The following is a 20,744-nucleotide window of genomic DNA, read 5'->3' as shown; positions in this document are numbered from 1 at the left end:
TTTTTTTTTTTTTTTTTTGTTTTAAAGTCTAAGATTATCATCATAAAGCCATACTTTAATAGCCATATGTTCAGGGTTATCTTAATGGTGGCTTCTGGTTAGAGTCTCATGAAAAATATCTATAGGATATGGTTGTGATAGTTTCTTTAAAAACATGGGGAAGGACAGACTTTAGGGACAAGAGACTTTAAAACTATTACTAATCATAGGATGACATTTCCAAAAATCAGAGTCCAGAGACCATGGCATATGCTTCCGTTCGTAGTTCCGGAGTGAGTATTGTAAAGAAAGCTTATCTATCTTCAATAGACTTACTTGGCATTTTCAAGTTGCTTTGTTATTTATAGTCTTTTTGTATATCTTATGTCCGTTATCATAGGTGCCCCCTTTTCCATAGCCACTCTTGTTTTTTTGTTTGTTTGTCTGTTTTTCTGAGACTCAGACATGTTGTGGGCAAGCAGAATTCTGGGCTTTTATTTGACTCTTGTGTTATGAAGTGGCACTTGTGTAATCCCAGAGTGTTCCTTCATTTTGCTCTCTCATGGGTATGCTGGGAATTGTGACATTTAAGAAGTGACATTGCACAATTGGACATGTCAGTTGGCAAAGGGTTCTTCCAACCTTAAAGACTGCCAGGAACCTGAGATGGCTGAAGCTGCTTTGGAATTATTTTTGGCAAGAGTACACAGGGCAAAAAAAATACTCTGGACAGTTCAACATTGAATCACAACATATCATAGTACATGACGAGATGCTTTAATCTTGTGTTTAGACTCACTCAGGAGAAATGGTGGTGGACGGACTTGCAGCCAGACAAAATTATACTGAGAGAAACTTGAGGTGTATTAATTTATTAGTAGGTAAAAATAAAATAATGTATAAAAGTTCAAGATAAAATCACCAAGAATCCATTCCATGTTGTAACCAGACTCACTTTTGGCCATGACTAGTGGCATTTCATTGTTGGAATAAGTTTTTTCAGGAATTTGGAAAATGTTTTGAGTAAAAGGAGAACAGAGGAAGACAGAGGGCTGACCACCAATCATGCTTTGAAGGAGGAGAAGTCTTGAGATATATGTGGGCCAAGTGGGTCACCGAATATGCTGTTTGACTCTTGGGTTTCATCTATTTGAACTCTGAAGTGTGAGCCTCCCAGTGGCTGTTCAGAGACAGCGTCTAGGATTATATTGCACATGAGACTTCTCACAAATGGTATTCTATTATGATCTTACATTCGGTCTTTCTTGACTCGAAAAGCTGTTGACATCTCAGAAGAACATCACTGTAAAAGGCTAAATGAAGTGCCACTCTTCTCCGCATTTTCCCTCTCACCTAGAATCTCAACTTCAGGGAGCTTGTTTACTATATCCCCTCCTTTGTAGCTAGTAACCCCCTCTTTCCTGTCCTATAATATCCTTTCTATCTAGCCTTTCCTTTCTGTCTGCATTGCTGGTACCTCACATTCATTTAGCCCTGCTATATATAAAGGTACTGGTCAAATGCAGTACTTGTCAAGGCCACTTTTCTGCCTTTATGTTCTTCCTTTGATATCTATCCTTATCACTGCCTATATCACTCAAATCATACTCTTTTTTTTTTTGCACCAATTGGAAAAAAAAAATTACCCTGTGTGCTCTGGCTTTCCAGCCTCTAGCTTTAGTTGCTTTCTTTCTTATCACTCCGCCTATAACAGCCTTCTCCCAACCAGACTTCATTCTCTTTCTTAAGCAGGCTTCATATTCCTCTCCTATCTTGACCCACATGCTACCTTTTTCTTGAATGCCCTCTCTGCATTCTCTGCCCACTTGTCTTCACTGTTCAGGAATAAATCATAGCATAGATGCCATGATCTCTATCAAGTGTTTTCTGCTTTTTATCTTGACATAATATCTGTCAATGATGAACAATGATAACACTGTAGATCTTTCCTGTAATACCATGCTCCACCTTGCATGGAAATAATTTGTATGTTTATCCAGGTAACACTTCAAAATAAGGATCATACTTAATTTTCCTGTCTAACAAATCACTTTGCAGTTTAGTAGGACATCTGTTCAACAAGTGTTTGTCGTATAAGAGAAACTAATGGATGGGTTAGCATAATCACGGATAGATTCCAATGGGAAGATAAAATGCATCCATGAATTATTGGAAGACAAGGATGAGTAGATAAACTCTGATGTAAATGGTCTTGAGAGAATTATATGTCAGAGGTGGCTGAAAGGATTTGATAACTAGCACTCAATAAAAAAGTCATCCTGCTATGGCTAGCATAGGATAGGTACCAAACAGAATTGTTCACTAACTTCCAGATAGCTTCTCCCAGCACTAAACAGTACAACTTTGTAAACGTTACAAAGTTTTGTAAACATTATGATTATCAAAGATATTGTTAAATATTATCTTATTAATGTATAACAAAATGAGCTCAAATGCCAGTGAAGTTAGTGACTGATTGGGTATCTGCTAAGTAGCCATCAAAGTGTCTGAACAACTAACCCAAGATAAAATAATTTATTAACTGTTCTTACTGAGAAATTGTTTTTTTTTCTTTTGGAAAAGGACCTTTAATTTTTTCACTTTATTTCTCTTTTATGCTCACTTTTAACTAGCTCTTTGAGAATTCCGTACAATATATCTTGATCATAATCACCTCCTTCTCTGAACACCTCCAAGATTCAACCTCCTTTCACCCCGTGTTGTCTGTTGTTTTTTTTTTTTTAACTTATCAAGTAGAGTTTGTACTGCTCATATACTCTTGGCTCTTTGTCCTTTAACTGAAGCATAGTCAATCTTCCAGGGGTCACATCCTTAAGGAAAGATGATTGTTCTCTCTTAGCAACTACCAGTTGCCAGTAACGACTTAATTAGTGGTTGGATTTGGTCTCTACCATTCTCCCTCTATGCTGGGATTTTGCCTGGCTAGAGCCTGTGAGGGTTTTGTGCATGCTGTCTTGACTGCTGTGAACTCATATGTGTAAATGCGCTGCTGCACATGGAAAGTACTATTTCCTTGTAGTAATCCATGGTCCCCCGGCTCTTACAATCTTTCTGTCCCTTCTTCCACAAGGATCTATGAACATCAGGAAAGGTGATGCAGTATAGATGTTCCATTTAGGGCTGAACATTGTTCAGTATTAGTCTCTATACTTTGACCAGTTGTGGGGTTTCTATGTTAATCATCATCTACTGCAAAAAGAAAGATTTTCTGATGAGGATTGAGAGATGCACTAATTCATGGGTATAATGATAATTCATTAGGAGTCATCTTAATACTATGCCCATATAGCAGAATAATAATAGTATATTCTCTCCTATGGTCTATGGCCTGTCTAACTACAAGTTCTTAGTCTCAGTAATGGTACCAGATGTGGCTTTCATTTTGTGAAGTAGGACTTAAATATAATAATAAAATGGTTCATTGCTCCTATAACATTCAAGCCACTGTTTCCCTAGGTGAACAGTGTATATTGATTTTAGGGGTGTGGTATTGTTGTAACTATTCAGGCTGTTATAATAATGTTGAACAAGGAAATACCTAGGAAGTTATGGAAGAGAGCACAATGCCACATACCTTATTTTCCTAGGCTCATTTTTTTTAACTAGGTATCCTGAATTTTATTCGTATGACCGTTTTCAGGTAACCAAGAGAGGGCAGAAAGTTCAGCTATCTTCTTGAATAACTTTTCCTTGAAAGCTTAAAGGCCAAAAGAACTGGGAAACTCATTTACCCATCTGTTCACATCACATTAGCTTACTCTGTGCTGCAGGAACAGCCTGGAACATACAATATCAAACAAAATAGTGGTTGTTAAGTACCAACCCCAGGACCTGTCCCAGAATAAAAGTCTTTTCTCTATTTTGGAGCCACTTTTTAGATTATAGATGGGAGTGTGTTTTGGAGGATTAATTGACATTTTTGGTTTGTCTTAATGTATTCCTTAAACAGATAGCTCTTGAGTACTTCTCTGGAGCTGGGCTGTATTCTGGATAAGACCACCAGCACAGAGCAGAAGGAAGAATAAGAAAAAAAAACACACACACACACAAACAAACAAACAAACAAACAGAGAAGTCACTTTGATGCCTGCTGTTAGAAGGGCTTTAGAACTGAAGGAAAATTGTATTGGAGAAGAGTAGCAGGGAGAAGATGGGAACAATATGGGCCCAGTTAGAACTGTACATATGGTCAGAGACTTCACTCTTGGAGTGGCTTTCAGTGAAGAGTTCAGACAGTGAGAAGAACAGCTGGGAAAGGCTTTGTGCTGAGAGGGTAGGGGGGACAGCAAGGAAGCCAGTGAGGTAGGAGCCAGGGCAAAGGAAAGGCCCTAGACAGACACTGACGCGTTTCGCAGAACCTGTTCACAGTCACCAGTGTCCAGCCCATGGAACGACTATAACGTATGATGGTTGATATCTGTATGCATGTTTTTATCATTGGTGGTGGCAGCAAAAACTGTAAGGCAGACTGTCTTTAGCATAGAAGTAGCTGGGTGTGCATGGGTGGGACCTATACCATTCTGTTCTATCAGTTCCTGGTATTAGGGTGCCTAGAGCTGATGCCTGTTTCAGTTATCTGCTGTTTGCTGGTACAAAGCCAAGAATACATTAAATGTCTATAATGCTCTTAAGCTCTCTCATTGTAGTGTCTAGCTTCCTTTAATTACACTAGTAGCAAAAGTCCATTTCCTATAGTTAATTTCATTATTATCAGGGCAAAATGGATTATTTATAGGACCAAAGGCAAGCTCTTGTGGCATATAAAGTGAATTAATAAGGTTGGCTCAGCATTAAGCTATGTAAGAGCTGAATCCAAAATTTATTCCGGCATGGGGATGACTTTCTATGTGGCCTTTCTGGCTCTGAAGCTAATTTGGATGCTGAGTAGCCCCACAGGTATTTATATGTAGCGTTTGGTATTTTTACTGGGTCCTATTCTTCTCCCTTGGATACCTAAAATGGTTAAGAATTTTCTAGTGGGATTAAGGTTGTGATCTCAGGGGAGGGGTGGGACATCTGCTCTTGGTTATTTTTGTGTGAGCTGCTTCCCCTTAAATGTATGTTCACAAATGAGCCACAGCATTATCATCTGGGGTTGAGAGAAGACAGGTCTTGGTACTGCTCCTGAACTTGGCCTCTGAGCCATGGCTTCTCAAAGGCACTCAGGTAAAAACTCTGTTCTTTCTCTTATCTAGAGGAGAGTTGTTTTAGGCCAGTGAATCTGTCATTTGTATAAAAGATGAATTTGGACTGAATGATTTTAGTGCTGTGTAAATGGTAAGTAAATCCTAGCTGCTGTCTTGTTCTTGTGCTATTTTAAAGACCTAAGTGTTCTTTCTTAAGTAAGCTTAGATGTTTTGATTTATTTATTGATTTTTATATTTCAGGATATCTTTTGAAACTAAGAGATGACTTGAGGAAAGAAGTTTGAATTTTTCGTTTTTGTGTCGTGGGTTGTTAGACTGCTCTGTACAGTGCTTGAAATCTAACTTAAGGTGTTTAGGGAAAGAGAAGTTGAATATGGAAAGGAAGGAGGATTATTTGTAGGTATAGTATCTATAAAGGAATTAACACATCTTTCCTTTTTCTGAACAATATTTGTAATTTTTCTAAAGAAGCAGTTACCGGTCTTTTTGTTTTGGAAAATATGGTCTTTGTTATTCTCAGCTGAAAAAGTTTTCTATCCCCTAGATAAAAACCATGAATGAGAGTTTTCCTCATGTTTTATAGCCTGGCATTAGGGATCATTCTGACCTTAAACAAGATGCCTGTGAAATAGGGGCTAGAGAATGGAAACCCAGTACTGCTGTCTTTGTCACTCTCTAAAGCCAAGAATGTAGCTGTTTCTCTGTTGCCCTCTATCCAAGTAACGGTTCCCTTTCTTGGAGCCAATGAAGATAGTTGGGTGGAAGCTAAACATTCGGTCCTGTTTCCCAACTTTCAGGTTAAGGGACAAAGTTTCTATTGTCTTTTGGTTTGTTTGTTTGTTTGTTTGTTTGTTTGTTTGCAAGTTTTATTTTTGAAACTAGGGATTGCCTGTTGATATTTTGACAATGGAAATAAGTTTTTGAAGAAATTCCTTTTTCAATATTTTAAAGCACATATACTGAAGTGCAGTTCACCACGTTAATTAATATTAATTAGAAGTTTAATTACTATGCAGTTTCTGAGAGTTTCAAAGCTGTTTGATTTTTCTGTAACCCTAAGAGACTGTTTTACAAACATGGTAGCACATGTCTGAGATGGTGATTATCTGCCAACCAATCAGCAGTACCAGTTTTTCTATGGAAAAACTGACTCTACGTACATCAACTGGTGGTGAGAAACTGACTCTACGTACATCAACTGGTGGTAGATTTGTTTACTACTTAAGGGTCAAAAGCAATTGTTTAATAGGTAGTATTTATGGCATACCTAAAATTATTACCTAAACTTTTAGGTGGTGAAAATGATGATAATGATGGTAATAAATTAAATAATACCTAAATTGTTAGAACAATTGTGTACATTTGTTATATGATTTTGCAAATCAATAACAGTTTACAAGATGTTAGGTTCAGTTGCAAAGAAGCAGAGAATAACTAGTTTCATAGAGGAGAGAAGACCTCGCAGGAAGAAAGTCACTGTCACTCTGAAATGTGCTTCAGTTGGCCAACAGGAAGGTTCTGTCTTTTGGATTTGGATTCGATTTTAGTTGGCCACACACACAGTCAGGATATTTTAAGGACAAAAGTGTATACTTTCCACATTGAACATTTTTGTCTGAAAAAAAATCAATTCAATTCCTTTTACTCTTTGGCTTTTCAAGTCAAGGCCCAGTATGAGGGTGTAGAGAGAATTAATTAAGATAATTTTCATATCCTATACTTACCATTTCTCTTCACCAGCCAACTGCCCAGTACTCCTCAAACAGGTGGCACACTTTTTTTTTTTTCAGAGACAGGGTTTCTCTGTGTAGCCTTGGCTGTCCTGGAACTTACTCTGTAGCCTAGGCTGGCCTCAAACTCAGAGATCCACTTGCCTCTACCTCCTGAGTGCTGCTGAGATTAAAGGCGTGTACCACCACCACGGGGGACCCCCCCTTTTTTTTCTTTTTAAAGGCCAGAAATGGAAATTGACAGTTGGGGGAAAAGGAGAGGAGTCAAAGGGGACTGCCTTCTTAAAACCACTGACAGACAGACAGAGTAATAGTAGTCACAACTTTGATGGAAAAATAGAAGATATGATTTCATTTAAGAATCATGTATCCAACCCTTCTTGTACCAGACATGAACTAAAATGGTGTTATCTGTATGTATAACAGTGAACCAGAACATCTTTTAATTTTTTTAATCAAACATGACATTAGAGAAGTTGCTAGTAACATTGAATCATTGTGTTCGTGTTGTATTTTTAAGCAAATAATAATAATAACAACAACAGCAACAGCAATACTTCCTGAATTTTCTATGATATTTGATGAGAGACTGCTTTTCTGCTGTGACTCATGAGCTCCATCACCTTGAAGCTATTTAGGTGTTTTATTACCAAATGTCTGATGATACCTCCAGGTGTGTGTTAGGCTATCTGTCACACAAGTGTCTTATTCATCAGCTGACACTTCCTTCCATTTGTTGAATGTCCTCAGGAGTGCAATATGCCCTTTTCTCTGGAAGCCAATATTTATTGCTATGGCGCCGATGTGCCACACCAAGCAATGAACAGACTAGAAAAAGGCTGGGTTTTGTTTACCATCTGGGTGGTGTTCAGTGTTTGCTGTGTTCGAGCAGTCAGGCAAAGCACACAGACAAGGCTGCCTAGATATAACACCCACTTTCCCTTGAAATTTTCATTTGAACCACTTGATTTGAGGGATAAATGAACATTAGCATGAAGGACATTAGAAACTATATAAAACCACGAGCAAGACTTTGTGAACTACAAGGTTTCTGTAACAGGTGCACACTAAGAGAAGTGTTGCAGGAGAGTTCCCTGCTCTAATTAACTGATGTGTAGTTCCTGCTTCGTTTCTAAGTGTTAGTTAGGATGTCTGTATGAGTAAATGGGAAGCTAGGCCAGTCTTCTTTTGTGTGTGCACACATCTGTGTAAGGGTGCTTAATCCTGTGTGCGTGTGTAGGTTTGTGTACGTGTGCACAGGCACACATAACCGGAGAGGCCAGTAGTCAGTGTTGGGTGTTTCCAGTTACTCTTCATCTTATGTTGGAGACAGGCGCTCTCTGAACCTGGAGCTGAGCAATTCAGCTAGCCTGGCTAGTCAGTAAAAGTGTCAGGGATTATACTCTCACTGTCTCCTCAAGCACACACAAGTGTGCCTGTCTTTTGAAGTAGATGCTGGGGATCCAAAGTCAAGTCCACATGCTCGCAAAAGCATTTTACTGATAGACCCATCCCCTCTGTCCCTTAAATTTTTATTGAGGTTTCTGTAGGCAATTTGCATATAAATCAGCATTTTGCATATAAATCAGGTTTTTTGTTTGTTTGTTTGTTTGTTTTCTGAAAGATGAAGCTTACTTATTGAATGAAGATGTTAGGCTCCCAGCTTAGAATGTTTGATCACTCAGCTATATTCTAACTGTATTAAGCTAAGCATCTAGAATTGCTATAAACACATTTATATCAAGGATGGCTTGCAAAAATTAGATGCCATTCACATGCCTGCTTTGTATAGTTTAGGGACCTTAGGATAATGGGAGGTGAGTTTTCAAATGGGGAAATAGTATTTTGCATTGTATTTGGTTCCTTTATCCATAAAAGTAGAAGAGAATTTCATTCATGAAAGAGAAAAAATATTCCAGAAGGAAAATCAATATTGCCTAGAAATAGAGGTTCAGATCCTTGGCTTGGAATCCATTTTGAGTGCCTGTCCACACACTGAAGTTTTAGAAGGTTAAGAGTGCTGACCTTTCTCCATCTGTCTGCCAGCAGGGCATACAGAATGGTTTCTATATATAAGGTCCTGGACTAGATCCTTGGGCTTTTATTATAGTGGCAGAATTATCTGTGTCAGAAATCTCCCTACCATGTACAAACGAAGGCCACAAAGGGATCAAAATCCATCAAAGAAGACAGCCTAGGACACAGTGTTCTCCACAAAGAAGCAATAAGGGAAGCAGCATTGTAAATGCGTGAAGCAAAATTTTCTTTTAATAATGGATGGCCTTTCCAAGTTAAAACCACAATAGGTCAAGGCAAATGTGTCTGGAAGTTTGTAGGGTGTAAAAGGTTGAACATTTCATGTACCTATAAGTTGCTAAGAGGATACATTTATTTCTTAAGAGATAAATGCTAGAGTGTGAGATTCAACAAGAGTAGAGAGAGCCCCACCAAAAAGGTTCATTTTTCTTTCTCATCTGGTGATTTCTACAGAAGGAAAAGGGGGGATGCTGCAAGCTTTCCCTTTCTCACGAATTCTGAACTGCGGCTCCATTTTTCTTTGTACTTGCTACTTAGGACATTTATTCTCCCTTAGGAGCCTTTGTGCCAGCATTGCCATTTGTCAGGTGGGTCCTTAGCGCCCTTAATTCCTGTGAATGGTCTTGATCATATTACCTATATTTTATGCAATGTTTTGGTGTAGTGAAACATCTCACTAGGAGGAATATACTACTCCAGGTTTGTAGTAAAACATGTTATAAGGGTTTGAAATACTTTTGTACCAACTAATCATACTATCAGACAAATGAAACTAATTCAGGTTGCACAAAATTTCACTTAGATATCTTGAAAAAAATAAAGTTAATAAATTTGACATTACTAATATACTTTAAGTATTTCCATCTTGTTTAGCATTAGGTGATAAAGCCAACATTCCTAGTCATATCTATCTTTTCTTGATTAATAGGTGTTTCTACACATAGAAATGACTTGTCAACTGTTCAAAATCAGTTCTTAAATAGTCTCTTTGAAATATGTTTTCTCCAGCTGCATACAGAATCTAGATTTAAGTATACTGCACTGGGAAATCTGAGGTGATCCTGATTTCTCCGGCTTTTAAAATGTAAATAAATAGCCAGGTGGTGGTGGTTGCAGCACATGCCATTAATCCCAGCACTTGGAGGCAGAGGCGGTGGATCTCTGAGATCAAGGGTAGCCTAATCTACAGAGTGGGTTCCAGGACAGCCAAGGCTGTTACACCAAAAAACCTTGTCTTAAAAACAACAAACAGAAACCAAAACAACAACAACAAAAAGATGTACTGCCAAAAGCCAAAACTTAAAAACACTGAGACCCAAAACTTAAAAACACTGAGACCCAAGGCCCTTCTTATTGGTACCATTAACTTGGAGTTGACTCATTTAATATGTCTTTGGTGTGCTTTAAGATCCTGTCATTTAAAGGAATGAAGTGGAAGTGTGTGCTTTCACTGATGGACATTTTCAATACACTTTGGTATAGGCATGTTTAGCCTGCAACCTGCAGATTACATGCATCCCAGAATAGCTATGAATGTGCCCCCAACACATTTGTAGTTCACAGCATCATGTCACAGGGTCAAAAGGTTGGACACTTGCTCCTGGGATTGTCTCTGAAAATACATGCTTTTAAAGTAAGGAAGGCTTGGCAGGTATCTCTCTGGTGCTCTGAACCATAGTGTAGCTATCATCTGGAAAACCTCTAGAAACCAGCTTATTCCTATAAAAATTTCAACATTTAGGAGGTCAAAGTAGAAGGTTCCCTACAAGTTTACGACCAGCCTGGGCTAATGAGTTTGTCCCAAAGAAAAGTCAAAACAAGACCATCAGATACCTATAAATGAAATTTGCTGTTTTTTCTAGCATTTTTTTTTTTTTTTTTTTTACTTTTGTGTGATGCCAGAACCTGTATTTTAAACCATAGTTATAGCTCAGCAGTGCCAAAAGGTAGGACTCCTTTTAGGTGGGAATCAGTATAGTTCTTTATTATTAATTTTTATAATTTATTCATTTTATATCCTGATTGTAGCCCCCTCCCTCATCTCCTCACAGTCCCACCCTCCCTCCTTTCCCCCATCCCTTCCCCTATTCCTCAGAAAGGAGGAGTTTTCCTCCTCTACCATCTGACCCCAGCCTATCAAGTCTCATCAGCACTGCCTTCACCCTCTCCTCTGTGGCCTGAAAAGGCCATCCTGCTAGGAGAAAGTGATCGAAAGGGCAGTCTGAAGAAAGAAATTGAAGAGGATCTCAGAAAATGGAAAGTTCTCCCATGCTCATGGCTTGGCAGGATTAACATAGTAAAAATGGCCATCTTACCAAAAGCAGTCTACAGATTCAATCCACTTCCTGTCAAAATACCAACACAGTTCTTTACAGATCTTGAAAGAACAATTCTCAAATTCATATGGAAAGACAGTATAGTTCTTGAATAAAGAAATATTTAGACTCCAATCCTGCTTTTCTAGACATTAAGAGAGTGATATTAAACAAGAAATAGAGAACTTGGTAAGGGAGGATGATTGCTTTTCAAATATGGCCCAAGATGATAGGCTCTGGAGGGTCAATTCCATCAGGATTGCAATACTGTGTTAATTCTATTTCCTTGCCATGGCACTTAGGAGCCACTGCCGACTTGAGTTCCTTGTGTTTACTTTCATTTTATTTAGTTTGTGGTTTAAATGATTGAAGGACTAAAACCAGGGACTCATGTGTGTTAGAAAGGGCTCCTGCTCCTAAGCTCATCTTTATTGGTGTACACAAACAATTGTTGCACAATTTCCACATGGCATAAGAAAACAAATTGGAGAGACCAGCCAGAACAAATGGAAAGGGATTTTTCATAGGCTGTCATGGCCACAGATACTTGTGCCTGTAGGCCACAGGAAGTTGAACAGATGCCTCACAGTAACTGGGTAGCTCAAGGAGGTAGACCTGACTTCCTTGTGTGGACGTACTCTATCTAACCTAAGCACATGAGGGAACATCTCTAGGGGTTCTTGGAGAAAAGCACGAGCAAGAAATATTCTCTTCCCTATTGACTTGACAGGGATACAACTGTGCCAAGGAACTGTCTTTGCACAAAAATGTTGCTTGTTTGCTTCCTATGTCAGTTCTCTGAGATGAGGGTCCTGGGTGGTGGAAGTGTAAGCCAGCGGGCGTTGTGTGTGTTCCATGGCCTTGTTGAGTGACTGGCATAAGTGACTGATGGGGGTCTGAGTGAGGGTTCACCAGCCGCAGCCCAAGCAGTTTCCCAGACAAAGGGTGTGGTTTCCTTAGCTCACTCTCTGCTATTTGGTTGCCTATGGCAACAGAATCCAAACAATTTGGACATGTGGTTACATTTAAAAAAAAAAAAAAAAAAAGACTTGGGAATGGAACCCAAAGCAAGAGCTTGGGGCCATTCCGTTGGTGGCAGAGCAGCGGTGAGTAGCAGACAACTGCTCATTTCTTTCCCGCATTCTTTCTCTAAATTAGGGGCAGGGTGAGTGGTTTGCGTTAAAATACTTTCAGTTCTTGTGTTCCTAACACAAATTAAATAATTGCTGTCTGCTTGCTTATCTAAAGTTCTTTTTTAGTGGGAATGAAAAATTAGCATTACGTGTAAAGAAACTGGGAACTAATAAAAACCCTTTCTGGTGGGAGGATTCTTTAGAAAAATGACTTGGCAAAGGAGCTTATTATTTTATGGTTACCTAGGACCACAGCTGGGGTACGGATGGGGAGCAAAGGGGGGAATGGAAGGAGGAAGTTCTTGGAATGATTTAACCCTTTGCAAAAGTCAGGTTTTTTTTTTTCAGATTATACTTGAAACTTTTGCTGTTTAGAACAGCAAATATGCCAAAATGTAATAAATGCCTCAATAAATAAGCCAGTCCTCACTGGCTTGACCGGAGAGATATATGATTTTGATGTGTCACAAAATGGCAACTCACTGTGACAAATAATTGCAAACTGTACCCATGCCAGGCAAGAATGGCTGTTTCCCTGGCCTCAGCCATTGGGAAAGTATCTGGGACAAAACGCTTTGGGATCTTTTCAAGGACTGAAGCTGCTACTGCAGGATTTCAAGTACCCTTAAACATTTGGAATAAGTTCATGAGGGCTGCAAGTGTACCCGGGGGTAATGACTTAGCTGTTAAGTATCTATTCTGATTAATAGAGCTGTGTAGGCAGGACTGAAGTGAGACCACTATTCTCCCCAATATGAGGTGACAATATGAAGTAACAGCTGTCAGAGAAGCTTCTGCTTTGCCAGTGGTGGGTAGCTGTAGGAGCAGTGGTCCCAGCCCCTGCTTGACCTCATTCTTGAACTGTCTGTGCTAGCCTAGGGGTCAGCACATGGACCAGTGCTGTAATGCACATGGTATTCCTGTCTTGTCCAATAGTTTGCCTTCTTTTCCCGCCCCCACCCTCACCTTTCCATTCCCGTTTCTATTCCTGGTCACTGTTCAACAATGGATGAATCTCCCAGAATCCCTCTGGGGTGGTGACCTTAACCAGCATAAGCCCTGGTCAACTTGTCCTCCTTAGTGTCCTCTGTGAGTCAGCACAGTAATTCTGACATGTCCCCAGGGAGTTACTGGCCCTTGACATGTGATACTTGGAGTTCAAATTAGAGGCATTTTCTTACTGGGAGCCATAGTGAAGTATCGGTTGCTGTGACACTTGATAACTTAGCCAGGCTTAAGTGGAAGCTGGGCCCCAAGGACCCATAGGGTTTTCCCAACTACACGGCAGCAGTGCTTCCCCTTGTACATTTCTTCTGCTTGCTTGTTCCTACAGGTCCCTCCAGCTATAAGGTGGGCACCATGTCTGAGAAGTTCGACTGTCACTATTGCAGGGACCCCCTGCAGGGGAAAAAGTATGTGCAGAAAGATGGCCACCACTGCTGCCTAAAGTGCTTTGACAAGTTCTGCGCCAATACCTGCGTGGAATGCCGCAAGCCCATAAGTGCTGATGCCAAGGTAACTCTTATCCCTGAGGGGAAATAGGGCAGGCTGGGCTTCAGGTGCTTTCCTGAAGCCTTGCCAGCAACACCACCATTTTGAATTTTCATAACAACAGTTTTAAGTGCTTGAGGCAGATTCTCTGATCCCCATGGTGCTTATGATGTCCCTAACTTAAAACAGTAAGAATATGGGCCTTGAACTAGATGGCCCACTAAAGCCTTTGCCAGTTTTTATGTAGCATAAGTTAAGTGGCTTTATCTGAAATGCTCAGCAACAAATGTGTTTGATTTTGGATTCTTATTTTATAACACCTCTGCATATTTAATGGAAGATCTTGATAATGATACCCAAATCTAAACACAAAATTCATTTGCATTTCATATAGCCTCTGTGTTCATATCGTGAAGATGATTTTAAACAATGATTTTCTTTTAATTAAATATAATTATATAATTTTCCCCTTTCCATTTCCTCCCTCCAACTCTTTCTGGGCATCCCCCAGCTCCTGTGCACTTTCTCTCAAATTCATGGTCTCTGGCCTCCTTTTCTTTTATTGTTGTTATATATTTTTTAAAGAAAAAAATTGTGGAGTAGCATCTGTGCACTGTAGCAGAATGGACTGGAAAGGTCTTGCTTTTCCCAGGGACACAGAATAAACTGTGAGTTTTGTTTCGGCGTTTTAACTGTGACCTGGCACATGAGACCAGATGTGTACTTTTCTCCTTTTGAGATCTGTTAATACTCAAAAAGCTTGAGGTTTTGGAGCACTTTGGATTTTAGATTTGTGATGAGGTCTTTCCTAACTGTACTCTTACATACTTTGGGAACTGTGAGGCTCTCACCTTCACCACAGTTTTCTTTCTGTCACTCCTAAAAGCACTTACCACGGGGCATCCCCGAGTGGAGGGGCTGACATCTGAGTGAGTAGTCACCTGACCCTGGAGAACCTGGTGTATGATGGTAAGGCTCATGCCACTGCTCCCAGTGCCCCTCACAGTGGCCACCCTACTCTGCTTGATGTTTAGGAGGTGCACTATAAGAATCGCTACTGGCATGACAACTGCTTCCGTTGTGCCAAGTGCCTTCACCCCTTGGCCAGTGAGACCTTTGTGTCCAAGGATGGCAAGATCCTGTGCAACAAGTGTGCCACTCGGGAGGACTCCCCCAGGTGCAAAGGGTGCTTCAAGGCCATTGTGGCAGGTATTGGCCCCCTCCCATCCTGAGGGAAGACATGATGTATGCTTGCTTGTCCTGATGGGGCTAACATTGCTGTGAGCCGCTTTGAGATTTTAGCATATATATGTACACATATACATACATGTATATATGCGTACGTATATATGCTCACACACACGCATACACTCGGAGACTAAAGAGCACTGGAGAGAACAGTCTGTGACAAGAGAATGAAGTGAAAAGTATGTAGCATTTTCTCCTTTGGGTGTAGTAAGTGACCCATGCATGCTTCTTCCTCAGGCATTTTTGGGTTAGGCACCCCCCCTAGTGAAACTCTAAGACATTGCATTGGTGGAGGTGGGAGTGGAGGTTCAGGTACCTCATCCTAAATAGTATTGCCAGGATCCCCACCTGTGACAAAACCCTGGGTTGGCATGACTGCAAGTAGCACCTGGATAGACTGAGGGAAGCCAATGACTGCAGGGCCTGCATCCCCTCACCTCTGGGGGTGGGCTGGGAAGCTGAGCAGATGCAGCTCACTACAGAGCCTGTCAATGGGGCTATACAATTGCTTCCCCCTGCAGGAGACCAGAACGTGGAGTACAAGGGCACCATCTGGCATAAAGACTGCTTCACCTGCAGCAACTGCAAGCAAGTCATTGGGACCGGAAGCTTCTTCCCTAAAGGGGAGGACTTCTACTGTGTGACTTGCCATGAGACCAAGTTTGCCAAGCATTGCGTGAAATGCAACAAGGTATGTTGTGGTAGATCTACATTGAATGTTTCCCTGGTATTTGACTGTTTTCAGAGCACTTGCACACACACCATCTGTCTCATTCCATCTTCATGATAGCCCTGTGACGTAGGAATTATTATGCCCATTTTACAGAGGAGGAGCCTGGGGTTAGAAAGCAGCATCACAGCTTTGTGCCCCTCCATTCTGAGCCAGGCAGCCCCGGCTCTGGAGGCCTGCTTCCTCTACTTCACTTCCTTCTGAAGAGGCTCACCTTCTGTATAAGGGGCCTCGGTGTCCTCATCTGTAAATTGGGGATAATAATAGCACCTGCCTCCCATGGCTGTCGTGGTAATGAAATGAGATACTATATACCAAAGCACCCAGCACAGTGCCTGGTTGTTGAATCTGAATCCCGGTGCTACACTCCCTGGTCTAGGCCATCACATCTGGAGGAATCACTTACCAGGATCAGCCCTGGCATGCCGAGTGCTTTGTGTGTGTTACCTGCTCTAAGAAGCTGGCTGGGCAGCGTTTCACTGCTGTGGAGGACCAGTATTACTGCGTGGATTGCTACAAGAACTTTGTGGCCAAGAAGTGTGCTGGATGCAAGAACCCCATCACTGGTAGGCTAAAGAGTCCTTGCTAAGTCTGCCAGGCTAGGTTTTGCGCATGTAACCATCTCTCATCTTCCTGGCGTCGGTTTCATCCACAAAAGACCCCCAGACAATGCCATTCTGCCCCTACCATTGTGGCTCCCCAGGCACCCCCCCAATAGCTTGGATTGTCTCCCAGGCCAGGTTAACCCTTGCAAGGCAGAACACTTCCTGACTACCGTTGACAACTAACATGCCGGGAGTTCACAAGCCTGGGAGCAAAGCCCTGCACAAGGGTGAAAATGGGTGATGGGGTGGGGGCAAGGGGAAATAGGTGGGAGGGGCTAGTGGCAGGGGAGGGGCCAAAAAAGAGGGAATGGGGAGGGTTAGGGAAGCTGGAAAGCTATAACCTGGGTTTGTACCACCTCATAGTGGAAGGCTAGTGCAAAGGGGCCTGCTTAAGCAGGATCATTTTGATTTATTTTTAATCTTTTTATGATCAGAAGCAATGCTAATCACTTCATTCCTCATCTTGCGGCCGCGATCCACGTGCCCCGAGCCCTTTCCCTTGCCTCCAATTTTCCCATCTCCCCGGGGAGCCTTGAAATGTACATTTGAGAAGACTTTTGCCATCCTCAGGGAAAAGGACTGTGTCAAGAGTGAGCCACCCAGTCTCTAAAGCTAGGAAGCCCCCAGTGTGCCACGGGAAACGCTTGCCTCTCACCCTGTTTCCCAGCGCCAACCTCCGGGGCAGGCATCCGGGTGGAGAGAGGACTTGTCCCTCGTGGGTGGTGGTTCTTTATAGAAAAAATCGAAGCTTAGCAGCTCCTCAAGGCCCGGTAAGTGCACACCCCACAAACAGCCCAAGTTTGCCTCCTGGTGGCCACTTTGATGCCATGGCCCTGACTTTAAAAGACACTGGTTATGCTGGGAGGTCGGCGCGTCACAGAGCTATAGTGGTGGTGGCATGGGAACAAGGGTTCTTTAAATCAGGGAAACCATTGGCTGAGCTCTTTTCAGGTCCTTGACAGCCATAGAAGGGTTGCGGCGGCAAGGGGGACAGTGGCAGCGCGGGGGACAATGCGTGGTGGGAGACAATGCGTGGTCCAGTAGAGGGGAGCAGAGAGCCAGGCAGACACTGACAGTGTGCCTGTTGGCTCAATGAATGGGCAAGTTGTCATTTTATCTCTGACTCCTGGAGTCATCATCTGTCTTCATTCAGCTGTCTCTCTGTTTTCTTGTGTTTTTCCTCAGGGTTTGGTAAAGGCTCCAGTGTGGTGGCCTATGAAGGACAATCCTGGCACGACTACTGCTTCCACTGCAAAAAATGCTCCGTGAATCTGGCCAACAAACGCTTTGTGTTTCATAATGAGCAGGTGTATTGCCCCGACTGTGCCAAAAAGCTGTAACTTGACAGGGGCTCCTGTCCTGTAAAATGGTATTTGAACCATACTTTGTGTCCTTTGCTCACTCCCTCTGCACTATCCATAGGGGAAGAGTGAGTTTCCACCTCTTGAAAGTTGCTTTTTCTGTTTTTGCTCCCATTTTACAGTATTAATCAACCAAGGGCACACAATGATCATATTAGGATTTAGCAAAGAGCAACCTTGCAGCAAAAATAATTTCTGTTGCTGCAATGGGAAAACAAAAACTTAGATTGACTCTTCTGCATGTTTCTCATAGAACAGAAAAGTGCTAAACATGTAGCCACTTCGTGATGTAAGCAAGAAGCATAGGCGATAAGGCTCCCACTGACATGCCTTTGGGGCTCAGCTGGGACCCACAGTCACGTGACTGTTGTGCAAGAGTTGCAGCGGCTGCTCCAACTCACTGTTCACCTTCTTCTGTAGGCAGTGAAAGAACTTGCCAGAATGCATGGTCTAATTTCCTCATCAAAACTCTGACCTTCCTTCTGTTCTTTTGTGCTTTCACATAACTAACCCAAATTTCCAGAAAATTAACATTTTGAACTTAGCTGTAATTCTCAACTGACTTTTCCCCCATACTAACATTTGACTCCCCCACGTGGCGTGTTCTCTGAGCATTCCTGCTTTAAAGCATGGAATGCACAGGTGATTTGGGAAGTCTAAGAAGAGCTGAGAAAATGAGCCTGTTTCGGAACAATGTCACAGTGACTACTTCTGGAAGCTTAACAAAACTAACCCTCCTGTCCTTTTAAATTTTTTTAAAAATTGTTTTGTTTTAATGAATAGTAAGATAGTTTATCGGTTTGGAAACTTGCATGACAATATTGGAGCCTCCTCAGACATCCTGCAGTTTTGAGATTCATCATGTAGAAGTGACGAAAACTCTAGAGGGGTACCTGAGCAGGCACAGGGCTGTCATCAACAAAAATACATTTCAGAACCGTGACAGGTTGAATTCCTTGTAACTTAGCTGTTGTCTGCTCTTTGTCTGTGTTCAAGAAGACTTCAAAGTCCCCTTTTTTGTGATTTTAGAACTTTCCCTCCGAGTTTAGCTGAGTCTCGGGGGCGCTGTTGGGGATTGTCATCATCCTTCAAGGGCAGGACTGTTTTCCACCTCCTGCTTCCTTAGAACGCAGGATTGCCTACTTAACTGTACTCTTCATTATGATATTGCATATATAATGAGACAATATCAGCATAAACATGAAAATACATATTCATATATTACTGTAGGAGTGGTTGTAGATGCCAACACCTCATTTCCACATTTGTCATTAGCTGTTTCCATCTAACGTTTCAGTGTATCCTTACAAAAATAAAGCAGCATAGAAGAAACATGTCTCCTGTCTTATTCTGCCCAAAGGAAGCGCGAGAATTTGACATACTGCTACCCCAGCAACTCCGGAAACCTACTTCCTGACATCAAGGATATACTCAATTCAGTGCAATGTACAAGCTTGTAGCACCACTCTGGTCCACTTTTCAAAAGGAAACAGCCCTCAAAGCATTTCCTGGATTTCCTCAGCCCACAAGAGGCAAGACTGACGCTTTTTATTTGGGCGGGATAGCACAGGCAAGAAGAGAATCCCAGATGAGAAGGCCACCTGAGAAGGATCCATGGTTCTTACTCACTTCCTCCTTTCCTTTCCCTTTGACTCTCTAGAGTTCAGGATCCCTGTGCCGTTGTCTCTTCACCACCTGCCCTCCCAAACTCTACCCTCCTTGGGTTCAGAGCCCAATGGGGGAGGGGGAAGAGCAGAGGGAGAGGCTGGCCTGACATACTGTGCCCCTGTGTAGTCGGAACACCTGAAGCTCATATTCTTACCTAGCCACTCTTCCTCTGTCCCACGTCTTACTTTAAGAGGACCCAAGAGGCCAATGGCAATGTTAATGGGTGCCTGCTCTGCTCAGGTCCTATGCCCAGTACTTTCTCCCATAAGGGGCTCCATAGGCCTGGAGGGCACTTTGATAAGCTACATTTCAGCTGAAGGTGGATTGGAAGTGTGGCAAAGTGTTTGGCTTTCACAATCCCCACCCTGGCAAAGGAAAATAAATACAAACATACATACATACATACATACATACATACATACATACATACATACATACATACATAAATACATACATAATGTCTATTTTGGTGGATGTCAGAAACTTTTTTTCCTTTAAATTTTTTTCTTCATAATTTATTCATTATACATCCTGATTAAAGCCCCTCTCTCAACTCTCCCAGTCTTACCCTCCCACCTTCCCTCTTTCCCCACTCCCCTTCCCGTAGTCCACTGAAAGGGGAAATTTTCCACTATTGCCATTTGCCCATAGCTTGTTAAGTCTCATCAGGACTGCTGGTATCCTTTTCCTCCATGGCATGGCAAGACCACATCACCAGGGGCAAGTGATCAAAGAGCAGTCAACTGAGTTCATGATAGAGATAGCCCCTGCTCCCCTCACTCATAGAGCCACATGGAGACTTAGCTGCCAATCAGTCACATCTGAGCAGGAGGGTTCTAGGTCCTCTCTATGCATGGTCCTCCTTTGGTGCATCAGTCTGCAGGACCCTCTGGGCTCAGATCTTTTAGTTTTGTTGATCTTGTGGGGCTCCTGTCCCCTCTATATCCCTCTATTCCCACCCCTCTCTTCCTCCATAAGACTCCCTGTACTCTATCCAAAGTTTAACCCCTAGTCTCAGCGTCTGCTTTGATCCCCTGTTGGGTGAATCCTTTCAGAGGACCCACTGTAGTAGGCTCCCATCCTGTTTCCTCCCTTACCTTTTCTGGTGTCTAACCTGTTTGCCATTCTGAATGAGATTTAAGCATCCTTCCTAGGGTCCTCCTTAGTGTTTAGCTTCTTCAGGTCTGTAGATGGCTGTCCTATATTATATAGCTAATATCTGCTTCTTAGTGAGAGTATACCATGCCTGTCTTTCTGTTTCTGGGTTACCTCACTAAGG

General features: G+C 41.9%; 1 protein-coding gene across 7 annotated transcripts in view; it reads left to right on the top strand.

Annotated features, from left to right (window-relative positions):
• Window positions 1–19,129, top strand: part of Fhl1 (four and a half LIM domains 1) — a 63,476-nt gene extending 44,347 nt beyond the window's left edge. For 4 of the 7 annotated variants that reach the window (XM_055599646.1, XM_055599642.1, XM_055599643.1 and 1 more), the window contains 6 exons: window positions 13,696–13,877; window positions 14,888–15,062; window positions 15,623–15,792; window positions 16,211–16,397; window positions 17,007–17,206; window positions 17,622–17,780. In XM_055599646.1, coding sequence (XP_055455621.1) covers window positions 13,722–13,877; window positions 14,888–15,062; window positions 15,623–15,792; window positions 16,211–16,397; window positions 17,007–17,206; window positions 17,622–17,705 — 972 coding nt within the window. In that variant the 5' untranslated portion in view covers window positions 13,696–13,721 and the 3' untranslated portion in view covers window positions 17,706–17,780. Of the gene's footprint in view, window positions 1–5,106; window positions 5,167–12,284; window positions 12,336–13,695; window positions 13,878–14,887; window positions 15,063–15,622; window positions 15,793–16,210; window positions 16,398–17,006; window positions 17,207–17,621 lie in introns of those variants that run through there. The other 3 variants (XM_055599641.1, XM_055599645.1, XM_055599647.1) reach the window with 3 other exon arrangements.
• Window positions 19,130–20,744: the final 1,615 nt, after the last annotated feature.

This window comes from Psammomys obesus, unplaced genomic scaffold, assembly GCF_907164565.1.
Source record: "Psammomys obesus unplaced genomic scaffold, mPsaObe1.curated_primary_1811, whole genome shotgun sequence".
NCBI lineage: Eukaryota > Metazoa > Chordata > Mammalia > Rodentia > Muridae > Psammomys > Psammomys obesus.
This window is presented reverse-complemented; position numbering and strand designations above follow the sequence as displayed.